Source organism: Poecilia reticulata, chromosome 22 (assembly GCF_904066995.2).
Source record: "Poecilia reticulata chromosome 22, P_reticulata-male-v2, whole genome shotgun sequence".
NCBI classification, from domain to species: Eukaryota; Metazoa; Chordata; class Actinopteri; order Cyprinodontiformes; family Poeciliidae; genus Poecilia; species Poecilia reticulata.
The window spans coordinates 5,113,712-5,135,454 of NC_088851.1; the positions used below are offsets into that span (position 1 = coordinate 5,113,712).

General features: G+C 40.1%; 1 protein-coding gene across 2 annotated transcripts; it reads right to left on the reverse strand.

Annotated features, from left to right (window-relative positions):
• Nucleotides 1–5,644: 5,644 nt before the first annotated feature.
• Nucleotides 5,645–15,782, reverse strand: cdc25b (cell division cycle 25B). 2 transcript variants are annotated; one of them, XM_081603278.1, is made up of 16 exons: nucleotides 15,638–15,782; nucleotides 15,159–15,384; nucleotides 14,975–15,057; nucleotides 14,771–14,819; nucleotides 12,070–12,111; nucleotides 11,484–11,517; nucleotides 9,603–9,737; nucleotides 9,178–9,297; nucleotides 8,954–9,088; nucleotides 8,790–8,867; nucleotides 8,518–8,706; nucleotides 7,928–8,032; nucleotides 7,780–7,842; nucleotides 7,587–7,685; nucleotides 7,220–7,465; nucleotides 5,645–6,762 (listed from the first exon to the last, which is right to left on the reverse strand). In XM_081603278.1, the coding sequence occupies exons 2-16, from the start codon at nucleotides 15,365–15,367 to the stop codon at nucleotides 6,622–6,624; spliced, it is 1,728 nt and encodes a 575-aa protein (XP_081459404.1). In that variant the 5' UTR covers nucleotides 15,368–15,384; nucleotides 15,638–15,782; the 3' UTR covers nucleotides 5,645–6,621. The 2 variants fall into 2 exon arrangements, with proteins under 2 accessions (XP_081459404.1, XP_081459403.1); XM_081603277.1 differs by having other exon boundaries at nucleotides 15,159–15,762.
• Nucleotides 15,783–21,743: the final 5,961 nt, after the last annotated feature.

Sequence of the window (21,743 nt, forward strand, 5' to 3'; positions counted from 1 at the left end):
GTTGTTGCAATTCGATGTTTTAACCAGCAGAGGGTGCTCGAGACTTTTTTTTCTAGTTTTGTCTATTGTTTATTAAACGGATTAAAACTGTACATGTGCACATACAGTCAAACATTTATATATTTATATCTGTATTGAGTTTTTCTACATATTACACAAAATAAATTCTAAAATGTAAGAAAGTCTACTGGAGGTTTCAGGCTTAGTGTCACCAGAAGACAAGCAGAGACAACTGGTTATCAAGCAGCTGCTGCTTCTTCAGCCTGAGAGGCCCTGCATTTGTGTGTGTGTGTGTGTGTGTGTGTGTGTGTGTGTGTGTGTGTGTGTGTGTGTGTGTGTGTGTGTGTGTGTGTGTGTGTGTGTGTGTGTGTGTGTGTGTGTGTGTGTGTGTGTGTGCGTGCGTTAGAGGTTAAACTGCTGTGACAGCAAAAAAAAAGGAAAGAACACATTCATTTCTCCATTGCGGTCGTCTTCTCATCTTCTTTCCTGACGAACCCACAACCACTGAAATGCAGAAGTCCTGAGGATGTTGTGTTCCTGGTGGTTTACTTGTGTCTCATTCACCCAGACTGGAACAGGACAATACATGTATTCAATTCAGAAAAAATTATTATTGTTTAGTAGTGAGGACCGCAGCTAATTTGAAATGTCTTTTAAAAAATGACTTTATTCCATGTAATAAAAGTAGGGTCATGTGACTTTGATGTACGGTGTCAGCCTATGTGCTACCTATACCATGTCTCACCGTATGTGTTGTGTTCAGAGAGGCGTAGTGTTAATTTACAACACCTGACATTTTACAAGTTGCCAAAAAAATTACATTTTGCTGTAATGTGGCAAAACAATCTTCTTGATTGTCACATGGTTTGGGACGAAAACTCAAACACATGGGTTTTGGCAAACCACCATTTGGGCTTCAATCACAATCGCCGCTCTTAAGAAGCCGCATCGTCATGTTGCATGAAACAGAACATGCGTGGGTGAAGAGCATCTCTGACACCTTCTGGGTAATCATGCACATTTTCCCTCAGCTTAAAAGACAATCACTGCAGCTAATAATGAACCAGATATTTCCCTGAACATTCAATGTGAAAGTGAAGTCCAGTCGCTCTGCCTGACCCGGCTTCAGCTGTTTGACGTGATCCGCTCCTCAATCTGGGGTCTCATCGACTTGCAAAGGCAACAAGCGTGAGAGCTGTGCAGTCTGTGTGTCTGGCTCCCACAAGAAAAAACACGGAACCAGTTTCATTGTTTTGAACTGTGAGTCACATTTCCATGTGATGAACCACACCAGCTGAGTAAGAAGAACAGGATGTGGTGAAGGGAAGGGCCGGACCAATGAGGACGAGGCGCGCCAGTTTGAAACAGCACGACGGGCGGACGACTGTTTTTTTTTTTTTTTTTTTTTGGTCTGCTGTGTGCATTCTTGACAAGGTGGAATAAAAACATCCTCGGCATGTGACGATATCGTCAATCGCAAAAGAGACGATGTGCAGAAAGTGGCGGTTCCTGAAAAACCCTCAGAAGCAAAGTTCATTCCCACACACCCACGGGCCACACCCATGCATGGGCTGCATGGGCTGCATGCTCTGCTGGTCGGGTTGCAAGGCTGGTTGATTTACTGGTTGGTTTGTCAGTTTACTGTCAACGCCTCAGCAACACGGTGGTTACAGGTCGCAGAAAGGCTGAGGACGTTTGGTGCCAGGTTCAGCCTTGCATCATTTCAGTTTTTTCTGTGGGACCTCAAAGTGCAGATATACATGCAAAGGACAGCTTCTGTTCTACATACATGTATATCATCACCTTCCTAAAATAATTGCATCAGTCATTTTTGACAAAAGTAAAAAAAAAATTCCCCTAAATTATAATTTGGCACAAAAAAAAAGACTAAGGCCATTATTTCAGAAGGGTGACAACATACAGAATCAATTGAATAGAACCTTTGTGACAACTTTAAATAGGATGATATATCCCAAGAAGCAACACATCACAGCTAATTTAAACACATTTAAGAACAGACATCAGGTCATTAGCTGCATTTCCATCACAAATATGCATGTTGATATTCTGCTAATGTCAAAAAATTTAAAATTAACATATACATTAAATAACAAATCCATGATACAAATCCAGGTAACTAAAAATCAAACCCTCTACTACTGAGAAGTGATTGCTTGCTGGAGCCGTGGAGGTTTTAAATGGCTGGATTTGATTTGACCTCATCGCTAACGTTTGGCCATGATGTTTGAAATGCTCACTTCCTGTGTGAGCAATACATCCCTCTTACTACAACTTTATTTGCTCAGTGATTGGAAGCGTGGCCAGTGCGGCCTGAACGTCTTCGTGTTGGCCACGCTTCCAATCCAGCGAACAACAACAACAAAAATTGTCTCAAGCCTATATGCAGAGTACAATAATAAAACAGTGCAACAAAACAATATCACAGTTCACAACTTCTCTTTCTGTTCACTGATTGGTCTGGTTGAAATTCAACTGGAGAAATGTTGGAGAAATTCCATTTCTCAATGGGAGAAATCCCAGACGTTATACTGAAGGGAGATGAGAATCAAGCAGAATTACATAGGAAGACAACGGCTAGGTTAAGCTTTGTGCCTAAAATGATAAAGTAAGTTTTGAGGAACTACAATAAGGCTTCCAACAGCAAAGTATGTGGGTGATAGAATCATGCTGTGGGTCATCAGGTGCTCTAAATTTTTCACCCTAACTTAGCCGCTAGCTGGTTGACACAGGACAATGGTCCAAAACACACCAGAACTTCTTGTGATAGACCAAGAAATACGCTCACCTCAACTTTATCAAAAATGTTAAAAGTGTTTTAAGTCAAGCCAGTGCCAGTAAAACAGCCAATTCAAGTAAACTTTGTCATTTTTTATAGGGAGAGTGGTCCAGCTTTGGGTTTTACTAGAAGCTTTTTATGGCTGCAGTCAAGCTGCATATTGTCAAACCTGATCAGAAACTACACTGGGTTGTTTTTATGTACAAAACTGTACTGGCTTTCCCTTTAAAAATGCCAGAATTGATCAGAATTTGCTCAAATTAATTGATTTCAAAGTAATAATCCTCCACTGAGCTTGAAGCATTTTCATCCATTGGAGAATTTAATGTGTCTTTAAAAACTTATTTACTTCATTGGGTCGATTTATTTGTATATGTTTTGATATTTTTTCTTGTAATGAGTGACTGTGTGCTGTTTTGATCAGTTCTTGTTTGATTAGACAATTAGGCCTCACTATGTGTTTTTCTAACACTTGCTCTCCACTGGAAAAACAAAAAAACTTATGTAAGTTAAGTATTTTTATCTCATTTCTAGGGCAAATATCTTAGTACACTTGAAATAAGACAAAACTAATTTAAAGGTAACTTGTTCTAAAGTCAATAATTCCATAATGTTGAAAAATACTCAATCCACTGGCAAATTGTTTTACTTATGACATTTTTCCAATATTATAGATGAAATAATCTGCCAGTGGAAGTAGTACATTTTTTAAATGATTGACTTAAAACAAGCTCTGGTCTTGCTGAAAAGCTTTTGTCTCATTTCAGGTGCACTAAGATAGAAAGTGGACCAAAAAACACTTTGAAAGATTCTGTGTTTTTGCAACGGATGGGTCACGTTTCCAACGACACGTAGTAGCTCTGAGTATTTATTTCTTTCTTTTTCTTTTTTTCTTTTCCAGAGAACTGTTAAAACTCTTGTCAAGGCCCGTCATGCAGCCGGAGTCTGCCTCCAAAGAAAGGAATGTGTGTGTGTGTGTGTGTGTGTTGGAGGAGGGAGCGAACACGTGCCGAAGCAAAGAGGCCACTCCCCACGCCTGGCTGCTGGAGGGAAAATTTGAAAAAAAATAAGAGCAGCTATGTGAGCAGGAAAACCAGCAGGTCCCGCCAAGCAGAGGAGAGGAGCAAACAAAGGAGCAGATGTGCCATTAGAGTTCAAACATGGACACAAGTGTCTCTGCGTACCGAAAGCTCGCTCTGCAGGTTTATGGAGCCGTCCAGAGAAACCTGTGGTGAAAACAAAAAAACCTGAAGGTAATTTGAATCTGAACTGGTTTTTATCCTACGGAAAGAATTTAGTTTCCTCTATTAAAGAAACATTTTTCCTGAAGGTTTCTGAATCATGAAAGCTTTTAGCTGTGGGAAGCAGCTACTAGCATTCACACTGTAAATAATTCACAAACCTATCTTTTACATCGGTGATCAGTTTACATACACTCCTCACAGTGTGACTTTTATATGTGTTTTTGTTCTTTTGTGGAAAATAACTGCAATTATTTTTCAAAAACAAGAATCCGTCATACAAGTTTGAATGTTTTGGTGACTTTCTTTAATGTCAATGTGTTCATACATACACCCTGTTTCAGGGAGTCCAAACCTTTTGCCACAAAATGCAGATTTTTTTTTTATTATGGCACCACAAAAAAAACACCTGACTGATGCTACATGATGCAAGTTTCAATCCGTCCATAGCAAAAACCTTTGATTTCTAAGTTTCTCCATCTAATTTTGCAGGTTGTAAGCAGAAGCAACCAATAGCTGTTGGCAACTGATGCCATCCTATTGTAGAATAAGATATGAAATTAATATTTATTCATTCTTACTTGTGTTTTTAACACTGGGTTACACCTGATTCCACATTTTAGAGGAAGTCATCACCATGTCTCGAGACGGCAGTACATGCCCCCGCTTGCTGTGCTCTCCGGCCCAGGTGCAACTTCAGGCGAAATTTCCTCAGGTCGTCCTTGAGGACGGTCCCAGTCCCATCGGCCGATGCACCGATAGGACTGAGGCCATCGGTGCATCGGGGTTCACACTGGGTCTGGGCTTTCACAAAAACGAAACGGAAAAAAAAAAACACATGGACTGAACTGCTTCGTTCATTCCCCCTGCTGCCATTGCTAAAACCACAGGCAGACAAAAATAATATATAAACACAACGTCGTCATTCAGGACTTCCTTCTGTTCGCCAATTGAAATTCAACTGGAGAAATCCCAAACTGAGCAGGTTGGGGGATATCCATCCATTTTCTTTACACCCTTGTCCCTTAGTGGGGTCAGGAGGGTTGCTGGTTCCCATCTCCAGCTAATGTTCCGGGCGAGAGGCGGGGTCACCTGGACAGGTCGCCAGTCCCTCGCAGGGCAACACAGAGACACACAGGACACACAACCATGCGCACAAACACACACACACACTCACACCTAGGGTTAATTTGGAGAGGCCAATTAACCTGACAGTCATGTTTTTGGACTGTGGGAGGAAACCGGAGAACCCGGAGAAAACCACCATGCACAGGGAGAACATGCAAACTCCATGCAGAAAGATCGGGGCTGGGAATCAAACCCAGAACCTTCTTGCTGCAAGGCAACAGCTCTACCAACTGCGCCACTGAGCAGCCAGGTTGGGGGATAAAATACCAAAAAAAATTTATCACTTTAATATGAATTGCTTAAAACAAAAGGGGGAAATTAAAGAAAAAAAAAAAACTAGTCCATCTTTAAAATTATGATGCATTAATGAAATAAAAATTTAAAAAGCCGATATCCTAGAATGCATGAGACCTAACCAGAGTTGTGAATATCAAGTCCCGTTTCCACATTTTACAGAAAGGCTTCAATACAACCCATCTGAATTCATATAGGATCTTTATTTCAGCAGCTCCACCACAAGCCTGCACCAAAATACTGAAGCCACCCGACTGACACTCACAGGTTCAGAAACGGGGCAAGACCGTTTTATCTTTGAAAATTGAGGAGTCACAGCAAAGACAAAAAAAAAAAGAAGAAAAAAAAAAAAAAAGATACAAATCAAAGATCTTTTCACCTTGCCGACCTGCAGCATAAGAAAAAACTTGAACAGTGCAGTAAAACAGGTAGTTTGGTTTGCTTTGGTATTTTCACTGAGAAAAATGAACAAGTATTGCAATTGGTCAGGAAGGAGAGGAGAGAAAATATCTGACTTCATCTTTTTTGCATGCCATTACAAAATCCAATTAGCATTTTTGGAAATTCTGGACAAGATGCTACAATGACAATATGAAAAAAAAGAAAAAAAGAAAAGAAAAACAGGGCCAAACCATAAAAACAATGTGCATTACAAAGGAGTATAAAAAAACGCACCTCATGGTGTTAAATTAAGTGCTTAAAATGACAGAAAATAATAAAAGACGTGATTTATCATTTGGTTCAGTTGTATTATTGCAAAGTAACTGATTTGTGCTTCAGATCAATCAAATTTTTCTATACATGTACATGAAAAGAAAAAGAAAAACAACAACAGGTAAACATGGGCTATAGGTCCAAGTGGTTTTCTTAAAACAGTCACTTTGCAGAACTTCAGCATTTTGTGAAGGAGGAAGCTTCTTTCCTTTCAAGTCTTTCCCCATCTGGAAATGTAGCATAAATACGTAAACAAAACTTGGTGGATTTGCTAAAAATTAAAAAAACAAATTGGGGGAAATAAAAGAAAAAGCCCCTTTCTGTTGGTGTTATCCAAAAAAGGCCTTTCTAGTGGGTGGGCTGAGGCGGTGGGCTGCATGGGGAGGTCCTGCTGAGTCCATTTATACTAAGAGGCAGGTTGGGATGGAGGATGAGAGGAGGCGCTCGTCACCATTTCTTCAGGCGGCAGTACATGTCCCGCTTGCTGCGCTCTCCGGCCCAGGTTCGACTTTTCAGGCGGCATTTCCTCAGGTCGTCCTTGAAGTCTTCGTGGTGCATCGGCCGGTAGGACTGGGGCTCACACTGGGTCTTGCCGGGACAAGAACACACATTTAAACAAACACACACCTCAGCTTTAACCTCTGAACGTACCGCTAAGTAAAATTGATAAGTACGGCTGTTGTAAATTATGATAAAAATACAAACTTTGTCCAGGTAACTGGCGATAAGCCATGGACACACAAAAAAAGCTAGTTAGCGTTAGCCGTCTTGAACAAAATGAAGATGTAAGAGTGAAACCTAAACTTTTACCCGACATTAAATTCTCATGAGAAAAAAAATATATAAACAAGATTAAACCAGTCGTAAAGACAAAATTTAAGACCTTGAAACATTAAACGGTGAGCTTTTTTTACCCTTTGATAAAAACATTGTAAGACCTTAATTTTAAATACATTAAGTTGAGACTACAGGAATGAAGAATCAGGAAATGTTTTGGCCTAGAACTCCATGTCATCAGCATGAAGAGAATCTGTAGCTGAACTACCTGGAAAAAAGGGAAGAAGTCTTTGTATCCGCCCTTGAGGATGTAAAGTTCGGGGTAGTGGAGATTGGGATACACGTTGACGGCGCGGTCCCGTTCCCTGACGAAGCGGCACATTCGAGGGCCGCGCTCCGACGAGAACTCGCAGTGGAAGACGATGACGACTCGCTTCTCTGGGCAGGAGGGGATGATGGGGGTCTTGAGGAGGAAATCCTCCACTTGGTCTTCTTGGTGGAGGTTCAAAGCCCCCTGAGACGGAACAGGGACAGCTCAGAATGCAAAGAAATCACCTTTATACATGTTTCTACCTCATCAGGTTAAAACTGAAGAGAAAGTTCATTTATTTATTCTGTTCAATGGGTTGACTTACTTTGATGTGTCCACCTTCAAACTCGTAGGGGTAGCGGCAGTCTATGACGATGACCTGATCTACGAGGTGATCAAACTGGCCGGTGAGAGCTGCCACCATCTACAAGTCGACAGAAAGGCCAATAAAGTTATGAAAACAAAATGTATCCATGCAACGAGTACATGGAGATGTTAGGCAGGATGAGAGTACTCACCATTTCTGAGGTAATGTACTTGAGGTCTTGATGTTTTCCATCCACCGTTGGAAGAACGAAAGGCTTAAAAAGACAAAAAGTAATTGGATTGGAAAAGTTGTTTCCTTCTTTAAACAACAACGAGAGCAGAGGGGCTTCAGTCTCTAACCTTAGTGAAGTCTCCGATCAGCTCACTGGAGCCGTCCGACTTGTCCAGAAGCTTCTCGATCTCTGTGTGACAGAAGGACTTGGACCGCTGGAGCAGCGAACAATTCTGGAAGTAGAATGGAAAAGGATTTGGGTACATTACTCCGAAAAATAAAACTCAGCCAGAACACTTTGAAGAGGCTCTGATGCTGTGGATTATTACACACTGAACCAAACATTGTGACTTGTCCACTTGCAACTTCAGCACAACTGAACTACAAAAATTACAGTGAGGAAAGTGGAGGATTCACAAAACTAAATTAGCTGGAAGTCATGACCTTGTTTAACAGTTCCACAGCAAATGTGGTGACATCATAGCATTTGCTAACATCAATAGAAAACAGACTGAAAAATGTTACCCAAAACATCTTTACAGCACCAGGACAGAATACATTAAACATTTTTACACTCAAATTCTGCTGAAGCTCAGAATAACTTGCGAGCAACTAAAGTTCTTGCATATGGTGGGCATCGGGAAACTATAGAAACTATGAAAAACTTGAAAGGTTTTTCATAGTTTACGGTTCTTCCCCTTTAGGCACAGCGACTCACCTTTCTTGGAGATTCTGGACTTTGGTCCAGCTTGGTGAAAGGTGTTCCTGCGACGCTCCGCCGCCTCTTCACCCTCACAGGAGTGTTTTCATCTGCAGGGCAGTCGGGACGCTTCATGGCGGGGCGGGACACCGGGCTGGGCATGGAGGGAGAGCGAAACAGGTTCCGTGGCCGACACCGGACGATGGGCTAGGGAGAAACGGATCATTTCCAAAAACCAGTCTTCATTTCACATCTCTTTGTCGACACTGGTGCATATTTTAATAACTTACAGAGTCCTCTCCTGTATTGTCAGCCATAAGCGGTGCAGTGAGCAAGCTCGCCATTCCTGTTGGCATCCCAGAGTCATCCTGCAAGAAACCCTTCATGAAATCCTTATTCATTTCATAAAAAGAGAAAAAAATCTAAATGCATTTACGTTTGAACGGCATCTTACCACCATGTCGTCATCGAGTACGTCCAAAAAGCCGTCGTCTTCGTCGTCGTTCAGAGAGGAGGTCAGGGAGGAGCGCCTCAGGAAAATGGGGCTTGAATCGTATTCAAGCTGCTGGATCGGCGGAGGAGAAGAGATCTGCGAATGAGAAACAAAAAAGACGACAAATTGTTTCTTTCTAAAAGCTCCAGAACAAACGTGGACGGATTCTTCGAACATTTTCTCACCATGAGAGCTGGAGCAGAGCTAGGACGGGCGGCGAAGGCGTCCTTTAAATGTCCTCCGTTGAAGGAGCGCCCGCGACACCGAGACGCGGGCTTGGATGGTTTCTTGAATTCAAAGAACTCCTAAGAGTAAAAAAAAAAAAACAAGAGGAGAGAAAAGAATAACACATTTTAAATTTGAGGAATATCTACCAAAGGCATCTGTAAAAGAGAAGCGAGTTCTATTCACAGCGATATCCATGTGTTTCAGCTAATAGCCTGGGTATTATAGTCTTTATCCACATTAATCCACTTGAAGCAGAGAAGATTTAAACAATGACTTTGGAGATTCTAAATGAAATGGAGTCAAATTTAACCTGAAAGATGCAATGCTATCGCCATGGTAACAGTATTTCTAGATGCTTTGGAGGGAGAAATGATCCACCGACCTCTGGCATGTTCTCCTTGTTGTCAAACTGAGAGACGGAGGGCTTCATTTGTTGAGGCTGCTGGCCAAATATTCCGTAGCGATTGGAATCCGTCTCCTGTCCTTTCAGAGCCGGACTGAAGCCAAGGAGCTGGGGCTGTAATGGGAACCAGTTAGCCAAACACTGATGGAAACCCCACTTAAATGGGCAGTATTATGCGTTTCCCAAACACATAGAGCCGCTTTATTGTTCCAATCAAGTAACTATGTTATCTTTAGTTTTTATAAAAATGCTATACATATCAAATATGACTTCAAAGAAATTTTGACTTCCTAATTTAATGCCTTGACAGTGGGACCGTTTCTTTAAGAAGCTCCTGTTCTTTCTGAAACTCCACCTTCAGGAAGTCATCACAACATGGCTTCCATTAATCCTTTGTCACTTTTATCAGTGCTTTGTTAAGTAGTTTCTACAGACATGCTGCAACGCAACGCCCCCCTAGCATAAAACTGCTCTGCAGTGACGGCTACAATTAGTTTTAGCCGTCATGTTGTCAGCACAACACGCTAAATCTTAGTGTTACGTGTGACAAATGAAAAAGGGACACAGTGCTTTGCTACCAACTCCAGCAACTAGATAACAAGGTCAGGAAAAAGATTGAATTAAAAAATAGCGAGGGAGAGGGAAGTAGGTTAGTTATGCTAGCTTGACTCTGACAACTTTAATATGTAGGGGTGCGTTCACACTGCAGCCTGAAGTGACCCAATTCCGATTTTTTTGATGTAATGCGACCTGTATCCGATCTTTACATGGCAGTGTGAACAGCACAGGTCGGATTCTTTTTCGAATGTGACCCATATCCGATACGTATCCGATTCAAATGCGACCTAACGTTCAGGTCGCATTCATCCGAACTGAACGTCACTGATTCTCAACAAATCTCACTATTCTGCGTCCTGATACGCGCAAGCGGGAAGAAAAACAACAACCATGACGGACTATATGAGGATTAAGTTGTTAATATGCTGCTCCGGCCGGACAACAACTTCAAATATGTAAGATAAGCTCCACCGTTAGCCTCCATGTTTACTTCCGCAAACACTGAGCTCTTCTTCTTTTTATGGCGGTTGGCAGAACTGTGAGAACGCTGACGCTATTGCGCCCTCTAGTGCGCATGCGGGACACTTTCAGGTCGTTTGCCCGTTTACACTGCAGAACGCATACAGGTCGCATTTACTGGCAGTGTGAACGGCCCGGCAAAAAAAATCGGAATTGGGTCACTTCAGGCTGCAGTGAACACATCCTAGATGTGCGGCAGAATTTGGTGTTTTGATTCAGAAAAAAAACTTTAATAATTGCAAAATAAACATTGAGCTTGAAAACAAAACTAACCCCAACCCCAAACTAATTATTTTGTTAATGAAACTGTTCTACCACAGTTCTGGATGGCATGTAAAAGAATCGTCCAGCACTGTTTGCGCGAGTGAAATTTCAGGATGGAAACAATAACATGCAACACTTCTATAAAAACTTTACATGCTCAGTTTAACCAGGTGTTTGCCAATTGCTGCTTGCTAATCTGAAGGAGCCGAGTGGCGACGTCACACTGTGAAGGTCCAACCAGCCGATTTGAACAGCTGAATGGTTGCCATGCGAGATCAAATTATTTCTCAAACATGCATGAAACAAAGCAACATTCCAGGTATGTTTTTAGAACATGCTGTCAATTTTACATAATACTGCCCCTTTAAAGTATTGTTCTGCTTTACTGTTATATCTTTTCATTTTATCTTACATAAATAAATTAAAATCTTTATTGTTTTAGATATTAACATTTCATTTAATAGCAATGCAAGAGAAATTAGTCAAAATACACAGTGATGGAAAAAAAAAGAAACTTACTGGCAATGAGTTGATTCTTCTAATTGGCATCTTCCTATAAAGGGGAAAAAATGGAATTTGAATTAATACAGATCATATTTAGTCAACAATTCCCTACTTTTACATGTAGATACCCCATATAGCTCCAAATTTACTGTAAATGGCTTAATTTACTTAATTTAATTGATGCAATTCAGCAGGGAAACAAGCCTGAAAAATCCTAAGACTTTGTTATACATGACCAAGGCTTTTGCAATAAACTACTAGTCATTTAGCATGAATAAATTAAAATTAGCTCAATTTCCATTCTTAATATTTTTTTGAAGGGATTTTGTTTAGAGACAAAATCCATTTTATTTACAGTTTCTGTTGCATGTTTTCCTCATTTCTCTTTTATCGTTTTTGGTTGTCATATTTTAGATTTTTTTTTAATTATTATTCATCACAATTTCTGGAACAGTCCTATTTGTAATTCGGGCTGGATGGGCGGAGAAAAAAAAATTTGATTTTGGTTTTTAAAGAAAAACAAAAAATGGAAAATCAGATCTTGCACCCATTCAAAATTGCAATAAACAAACACATGACTGAAACAAACACAAAAACTTACTCGTTGAAAACTCGCCGTGACTGCTGAATGGATTTTTCAAATCTGCAGCAACACAAAAAGAAAACCGTCAGGCGTTCAACAAGATTTTCCGCTGTAATTAAAAAGGAAATCCTGCGTCTGGATTGGTTGCCGCCGATCAAAAGGACCACCACACCTGCTCAACCTCTGAAGCGTCGGGGAGATTTGAGGAAGTTGAGTGAATCATAGAGGTAAGAGGTGGTGCTTTGTGTTGGAATAATGCCCACCTGTATGCTAAACAAGCAGAGCTGAGAGCCAAGAGTGCAGCTGAGAGAGAGGAGAGGGTTTTGGAGGGGGGAGCAGGAGAAGTGATGCAGAGATCAGCTAATCTAGCAGCTGCCAGTGCTGCTCAGCCTGTAGCTGGAGGAGCTCTTTGTTAGCTGATGGGGGGAGCGTGTCCCATTCATCCAGCTCTAGAGGACGGGAAAGCAGTTGTTCTATAGGGGTCGCCCTCATTTCTGTAGCACAGACGCAAAAAAAAAAAAAAAAAAACAGACAAACACCCCCTCTTCTTTCATTCACTTACTGAAACACCACGGCTGAAGAGTGTGCCAAAACCCAACGGGGATGGGTGTCGGCTCTCCAACACAGCGGTGCTCAAACCTAATGCCCTACTGCCAGAACTGGAGAAATTAAACTACTGGCAGACCATAAAGGTTCATTTTAAAAAATTTTATTCTAGATGTTAAATTTTTTTTAATCCGCATATTGTTAAATCTAGTTTTTTTAAGCACACTAAAACGGTAATAAAAAACCCATCCTGCAGCCACCAATTTGAGAAACATACATATTTTGTCAAGTGCCATCATCAAAAACCATCAACACACATCAAATGTGTTAGTCAATGTTATTATGGTTCAAAAGCAACTCTAAACAGATGGGTTTAATGCTGGTTTAAAGGAACCGTTTAGCAGTTTATAAAAAATTCAAACCATAAAGGAGGGCTTTATGGTTTGGATAAACCATGGGCTTTATGGATAAACCATATTCATATGGTTTGGAAGGCCATATCTATAAGGGCCTTCCCTTGGCTTGGGAATGCCCCCAAGCCAAGGCCTGGGAATTGCAATTAATTAGGCAATTAATTGCCTTTAAAAGGTTTTTTCCACATTTCATTTTTATTAAAACTGTCACCATGTTGCGAGAGTATGGTGTGAAATATGTGAAGAAAATAAAAATAAAAAAATTTCAGTGCTACTATTGCATTCTGTAAAAATGCAGAGTTCACAGTCAAAAACAACTAATCAGTCAGGAGGAGGGTCTTGGCACTGCCAATCATCCTCCTGAATGTGGGGGGCAGCAACACGACTCCAACCAGATGTGCTAATGGTGGAAAAGCAAACATGGCCTTACAGTCATCAGTGCTGGCTACGCTAACTAGCTTTAGCATTCGTGGTGAACCAGCTGCTACATAGAGAGCAAGTGGGAGCACCAGAGTCATTGACAGCATCAAGACCCTCCCCTGAACTCTGATTGGTTGTTTCTAACTGAGCGGTGTATTTCTGAAGCTAATACTTGGAGCACAGGGAGAAGGTGGAGAGGAGCTTGATTTTATTCAGATTATTTGTCTAAAACTGTCACAACATAATTTTAACAAATGTTTTTTTTTTTTAATAAACATTACATACCGCTGCTTAAATTGTTTAATTTGTGGACCAAAGTTTAATTTTTTTTTAAGTCATTCTTGTCCTGCGGTGAGAGGCCAAACAAAATCCTTTCAGAATCACACTTTGGACACCCCGTTCAAACATTAGAGCAGAGAACACCCTCCTCCCCAATCCTGGAGGTTTCCTACCAACCCAACAGCTGGGAAAGGAGGTCAATGAGGCCTTTAGCACCCAGCCTCTTAGCTGCTGTGAAGAACTTCCATCAGAGAGCAGCAGATGTCTCAAACAGAGTCAGGAGGCCACCCAAGATCAGCCAACTGCTCGAGATAACAATGAAGCAGACACGCGCCACAGAGAGCCGTGTTTGGGTTTACGCACCGATAATACAGTCCAAATATGGCTTTTTGCCAAATACCAACAATGTGTCATCAAGAATTATAAGAATCGACCACTGTCAGGACGTTTTGTCTACCAGAAATAAAACTACAGAAGATTAAAAAAAAATTTAAAATCAGCTTCTCTGGTCAAAAGAAATAAAAAAATTCAATACACTAAAATTTAGGAATCACAACGTTTTTTTATCATGCAAGAGTTGAATTAAAATCTGGAGATAAAAAAATAGACATGTTTGAGTTAATGGTAAAAAATCTTCAAAGGTACTACTGCCAAAATAAAAAAACAAAAGAAGTCATTTCCACTCTTATGAGTTATATTCTCATAGACACATGCCGTTAGTCGTTAGTGTTTTGATCATCTATGAACAAAAAAACACTCATTTTTTATATAGAAAAATTTATATATATATTTAAGACAGACCCAGTCAAGGTGAGAAAAAATTTGGTGATTCCGATTTATTTTATCTCTGAAAATAAAGTTGCTATGCCGACAAGACTCCAACTGCAGTCAGATTAGTGGAACAATAATCCTATAAATTAAAAATTAAGCTTTGCTAAACTGAACCCAAGCACATGGTTAGAGAAGTGGGGGGAGGGAGGGGGGGGGAAGCAGTAACAGACTACTGATTAGGACAGACAGGAGGACAGGAAAAAAACAAAAACAAAAAAAAAGAAACTTACGCGTCTTCCACTTCCCCATCCACAGGACTAGGAAGATCTAAGCCAAGGCCTGGGAAGATGGGAATCTCAAATTTATTCAGAAAGCTCAAAAACGCAACATAAAATGAGCTGCTGTTCATGAAGCAAGGGGATGAAATTAGCAGCAATGAATTAACATCAGACCCCGAGGCATAAGATCTAATACTATCAATAAAAAAAGCTCACCAGCATCAGATGAGACGTCTGAGGCGAAAGATGGAACCTTCTCCAGGGGGGGATGCTTTCTCCTTTTCGGGGTATCAGATTGGCTGAGAGTGTGAGGGAGTCAAACAAAGACAAATCTATATTCTGCATATTTTTTTAAAATGATTTTGTAACTATATAAAATAAATAAATAAATAAATGGTACCTTCCAAGGCCTGCTAAATTGTTCATGTCCAGAGCCAAATTGGTGACCGGAGACAACACAGTCGCTGGTCCGGGGGAGAACAGATTCCTGCAGTGCGAACTCCTTCCGCTGACGTCGGGCAGATTAAGCGAGGAAAGCCCGGGGATCCCATCGGGCCTGCTTTTGAAAGCGACGCTTTGCGGGTTAGCACTGCCGAAACGGGGCTCCATCTTCCCTGCTTCTTAACCTGGATAAATCCCGGAGATAACAGTTTGGGGGTAAATTTTAGCCTGAGCTTTGAGACCAGACGATGCCAATGAGTAAAAACACTCCTAAGTACACGCTATCCCGGAAGCTAACCAGCCAGCTAGCGTGAATTTAAGAACACATTTTCAAAAATGCGTCTCCGAAACACCGGTGGTAGGTGACCCGGTGGCTCCGCGCAGACAAAAACGTTCATTCGGCCTTGTAAAAAATATCTAGAGCCACATAATTACTACCTGTGCCAGAGAGATGAACGACACAGTGTTATCTCTCTGACAGCCCCCTGTTCTCTGAGAAAGCTTGTGGCTGCTCGTATTTATGTTCAAAATAGAACTGCAGAAGCGGCAAAGTTTCATCCAATCAGAAACGCTGTAACATCCAGTTAGCCAATTGGAGCCCAAAACGCCTCTTTCCTGTTGTTCTCCCACCGGATGAGGATGTGACGCAATGTTTTTTTTAATGTTCTTTTGTGAAACTTTTGTTAGAATCTTGTGGAAATTGAAATGGAAATTTAGGGTATATAAAAATTGTTTGACTAAACTTTCTTTGAATTATTTTTTTAAGTAATAACTTGCGGACATAATAAAACAAACAAGAATGTGTGTATTTTTTAAATGGAGTGATTGTGTTTCTAATGTAGTTGTATAAAAAAAAACGATGGACATTTTGCATCATCAATTGAAAGACACTGTTAGTGTCTGCATTGTGACTTCATTGTCTGAGTCCTAAATGGCCGCCAGCGCAAAGACTAAATAGTTGTTGTCACCATTCCAGTTCCATAAATATCTCTGAGCACTTCTGTTCCACAATCCTGCCTTACTAGGCTGGGCTACTCTAGGCTTTGCTTTCTTAAGACTTGCTCAATTCAGATAAAGTAAGGTTATATTATTCCAGGATAAAGGTTTTTTTTTATTTAATGAACTATGCAGTTGTTTCTTTTTTGTGTTTATCAGATTCATTTAAAATTTATTTGTGCATCCAGTGTTGTGTTGTGCTCTGCTCTAGTCTAAGCGTCAGTGTTCTTTATTGTGGTGAATTAAGCTCCACTTTTTTATTACAACTGTAGAAATAGGGTTTGAGATGGACACCGTGTATGTCCAAAGAACAGAAAATTGTAGAAGTGATTTACAGAAATGCTCACATGTAACCAGTTCAACCAGACTATGTAAGCTGTCCAAAAAACAAAACCAGACAGAGGTTATTAGTTCAAAGGGTATTCTGCCTGAGGTTTGTGGGAAACTCTTAGATGTGATTCTGCAACTTCTCTTGCACGGTTGACATGAGTAATGCCATAAATATTTCTCAGGAAGATAACTTTCTCATTTGTGCCTCTATAATGCATTTACATTTCTAAAAGAGACGACAGGCAAAATTCCAAACCTAACGCCTTAATCCATTGCTGTTTGAATTAGTAATCCCAATAAATTCTGCCAACGTCTGGCTGTGAGTTAGAACACTCGTTCTTGAACATGTTATTGGCTTGGTAGATGTAAATAAAGTTGAATAAAGATCCATGCCGAAGTAAGAGCATGTGACTCAGGATCCACATCCCACATGTGAAAAGAGGAAACAAAAGGTGGGGAATGAGAAGGCGACGCCGTAACGGAGAAAACCTCCTCAAAACTGGAGCTACGTTATGTTTCCGTCTCCCAGCCAACGACTGCTGCAGACAGGAACATGCATGGACAAGCAGGGATAGATGCATGAATGCTATACATTATTATTATATCCTTCTCAGTGGGTCTCCTGACAAAATCCTTCACTTTGAAACAACAATCAACAAAATGTTGCCCGGACATGAACCGTTCCAGGCATTGTTTAGAGATATTTTCGTCTTAAAAGTATTTACCAGGAAGCGTAATGTGAAAGACATCATGCTGTGGTGAAGCAGGGACACAAAACCTCATCAGAGTTGGAATTAAGACGGGCGAAGCTAAATTACAGGATTATGTTTCTCAGTTTCAACTCATTTTAATCCACAGTGTAGCACTGTCGTCTCCGTGGATACACAGGTTTCTTAAGTAAGAGACTATGTGCATATAAATAAATAGGTAAATAAATACAAGAGTTTTTGCACAAGCAGGTCGAACAGCGTAGAGATATGTTGCTTTAATTAGTTTGCTGCTGATAGTAGAACTTCTTAGCAAAATAAATACAGCTAGTTTCACGTCTTCTATCTTAAAGTCATTATGTTATGCTACCTAACCCAGCAGTTTTACTGTTGCTGTTTGCCATATATATATTTTTTTATTTCATGTGCCTTCATATGTTGGAACTGCCATTTGTGTTCAGTTTTGTAAAAATCAATCGTCAGCAGAACTTTTATTGTGTGAAAGGATTTTAGAAGTTCATGAATCATTCCTGCCGGAGTTGATTTAATCACTGAAGTTTACAGCAGTAATTAGCTTTGAGACTACAGGGAGTGGAGCAGTATTATCATATTCACATGTCAACAGCCGACTCTTTGTACTGGCTCAAGTTAAGTTCTCACATTAAGCCTGGGAAATCTGACTTTTAGGTATAAACATCCAGTGTCAATAAACCCAATGAGAGCAGGTTTCTCCAACTCCAGGCCTCAAGGGTTTGTGTTTCACAACTTTTAAATCTGTCCCTGATTCCTACAAATCTGAGATTTTTTTTTTAAAGAAAGCGTTTTTATTGAGGGTTAGGTTGCCTTTTGAAACAACTGACTGGTAAACTGTGAAGGAATAAACTGTCGATGAGGTCCTGATTGGTCACTTGAATGACCGTTTGCACTCAGCTTACATGGAAATGTGTTGGTGCAGCAGCAGCATTAACATCGGCACCACCTCAATCGGTTGATCAACAAGACATCAGCTACATTACAAAGCTCCTGACCATCACATGCAAGGAAATCAGAGATACGACAGTCAATCTCCAAAGGCTCGACACCAGGCCAGATGTACTGTAGGTCTTAAGGGGAAAAGGTCCTAGCTGGGCCAGAATATATGGGGCAGTACGGCAAGCCGCTTGAGTAAAAATTCAATTCCTCTGTCTTTATTTTTATGTATTAGTCTGTAGCTACACCAAGACATTTGGTCTAACTAGTTCAATATTTTCCCATGCCAGTTCAAAAACTCTTAATTGTCCTTAGCAACCGTTGGCACTTTTGTCCAGACTTTCTATGAGTTAAAATGAGAAACTAGTAGAGACTTCTAGATGCCTCATCCTCTTGCTATGTAATATGAGTCAAACTTGTTTAATTTTTGTAGTACGAGTAGCAAACTGGTAAGACCCAAACTGGTTCAACTATTACAGTTTTACTCAGTTGAAAGTAGAAACACAAATGATATAATAATAGTTTCTTCACATGACAGATACTTACTTCTGAGTTAGTTCTCTTTTTTTTATAGCCTTAACTTTACATTTTTTAAAAGTTGTTTGTAGCAAATGTAAGTCAGTCACAAACAATTTAGCAGTGGAGGAAAAGGTCTATTGTAACACGTTGGATCTTGTCTGTTTAGCCTGTACGCAGATGCATGTTGTGGATTTACAGAGAGGTTGGTGTGAGAATGTTTCTGGCTAAACAAGCGGCTCCTCCCAATAACCACAACTCTGGAGCCACACGTGGTTTCTGTAATGATTACACAGGAACTGTTGCTGCTTTTCAATCAGAGGTTTGTCTCTAAAGCTCCCAGTGTGAACTGAAGCACGGAGTGCAAGAAAAACACTAAGACAGAAATGTGTTTATGGTAACTTTCCCACTTAAGTTATCAGAAGACCCACTTGACAGATGTATCCAGATTATTTTTAACAAAACATTCCGAAATGTGCCTTTTTAGGTTCTTTTGGTTGGTTTTAGACTTGGGCTTAAGTTACACCTAAGGTGCAAAAACAGAAAATATTTGATTTTCCCTTTAAAAATATCAAACTTTACTGACTTGTCTTACACTCAAACTCAAGCTTTGTTTTCATATTACGATGGATTATAAAACTAATACATTACAAGACCAACATGTAATCCACCATTTTGTTGTTATGAATTATGTGATTAGCATTATAGGTCAGGTTAGCATTCAGGCTAGCCTGAATGTTGCCTACCTACGCAGTTCCTCTAGCTTTACTAATCCATTTGGGATTGTGAACGATGTCGAGTTTCTTCACTGTTTTGGGATTATAGTCTTCTTATCGTTGTAGTTTTAGCGAATGTTTAAGACATTTATTTTTTTGCTGGTGTCGTAGCACTACACAGGAGTTGGGTTATTAACAGCACACACAATTTCCTGTTAATTTCGTAGCATAGCTTCCTTCACAACTGAGCTAGCACATTACACGTCACGGCCAAACATTAGCAAAATCAAATCCCGTCGTCGAAAACTTCAGCGGAATCCACGCCTTCAGCAAGCAATCTAGTCATTTCTCTGTTTTGCACAAAAGCGTAGAACAAGGTGCTGGTTTTTACCATTCTATAGTTGGGCTGACAGCAGTGTTTTCACTAAGGAGGTATTTTTCATGAATATGCGACTCTGGACCTTGCTCTGGAACACATTTAAAAGAAAGAAAATAAACAAAAGAAAAGCTTACACTGCCCCGAAATGCTGCTATGACGCAGATGTGACACAAAGAATTAAAAGTCATGCAAAAAATATAGCTGTCAATACAATTTTGATCTCATCTCATGCAGAAAAAGTTTGCCATATGTAAGACACAGACCCGCCGCTCTGACGGTATGCCTGCTTTCTTGTGAAATCATTCGCTTAATGATCAGTCGGTAATGTTTACTGACTATGTAGGATTTATTTTAAGGAAAAATATTGATCAAAATCAATCCAAATAAAGTCTATGGACATTCTTACACCAATTTCATTGTTTCATTCCCTAAATGTAGTTGTATTGGTGCTGTCAGCCCCAGGACAGCACCAAACGGGCAGACCAAACGTCTGCTCACAGGCCAGGCCGACAGATGGGTTTCAGCAGAGAGAAGGAACTCCTTCCTCTGGAGAGGAATGCTGCAGAAGAAGAGACAAAAGACAAGCAGGGGACGAAGACGGGAGGCCGGAATTTTGTTGGGGGTTAGTTAAAAGGAGCCGGAGTAGGAGGAGGTTAATGTTAATGGAGTGAAATGAGGAATCTTAAAAAGGGTCGTGGGTGTGTTTTATAAAAGACGCTGTGAAGAAACAAGGGGAAATGAGCATTTTATCACTTTTCAATGGAGATTACGCTGTTTTCTTCAATAAATGTGCGGCAAAATTAATGTTAACTTTTAAAAGGGAATGAACACAATCTTCCAGTTTCTGGGTCTTTCTTGTACAAAACAAAAAAAACAGATTAAAATACAACAATTTTTAAGCAATGCAGTTTCGTATTATTTCCGTTGCCGTCTCTGTTGTTGAAAGGGGTCACAGTTTCAAACACGTGAACACAATCTAATCTCCTCTGAAGGGTAAACAAACAGAAACCGCTTTCAGTCTCACGGGACAGTAAGTTTACAACAGCGGGGCAGGGCCTGGTGCTTTTGCGCTAATGTGTTGATTGGTGATTGAAGCTGAAAGTCCACTCAGTGGTTTAAAAGCCTTACATAAGCAGTTCTTTATCTATGCAGATTGCTGATGACTCAGGCTCCGAGTCTCCAGCAATCATGGTGGCTCTCTTATTTCTGAGAGCCACTGTGGCGGACTTTCTAGCTGTTTGTGTCTTTTTTTAATAAATATGAAGAACAAAACGGTTGCAGTCAAAAGTTAAAACGCATTTTCATTGCATTTAATGTTTATTTTGGACTTTTAGTGACGTGTTTTTTTTTGTTTCTCAGTGGATTTTTTGAAACAAGAACTTGTGTCCAGAAGAGTTTATTTTAGATCTTCTCTAATCAGAACAATTCAATTCAAAATACTTTGTTAAAGGGAAATTGCATGTTGTTGTAACTTGTATTGGTTCAAAACTCTCCAGAGTTATTAGTATTCAAACACGTTCAAAATTGTGAGTCGCACAGTCAGTGGTCTAAATTATTAGCCCCCCCTGATGAAATCACACAAAACTCTGAATGTTTCCATGAAGCTAATCATCATGAAAACTGTTTTTATTTGTACTGCTTCCTAAAGTACAAAGACCAAAATCTCCACAAAGTTGATTTGGTAGATTTTTATTGACATTCTTAATTGTAACTAGAAAACTGAAGAATGACAAGGCCAAAACTGTCACACCTCTTTATATTTAATGGTCAATAATGTCGCTGATGGTAATGGTCAATAATGTCGCTGATGGTAATGGTCAATAATGTCGCTGATGGTTATTTATTTCAAAATTTACAATGCAAGTCACATACTGTAGTAAGCCAGAGTTAGCTTTAAATGTCATTTTCATCTGTAGTGCCTCAAAGTACAG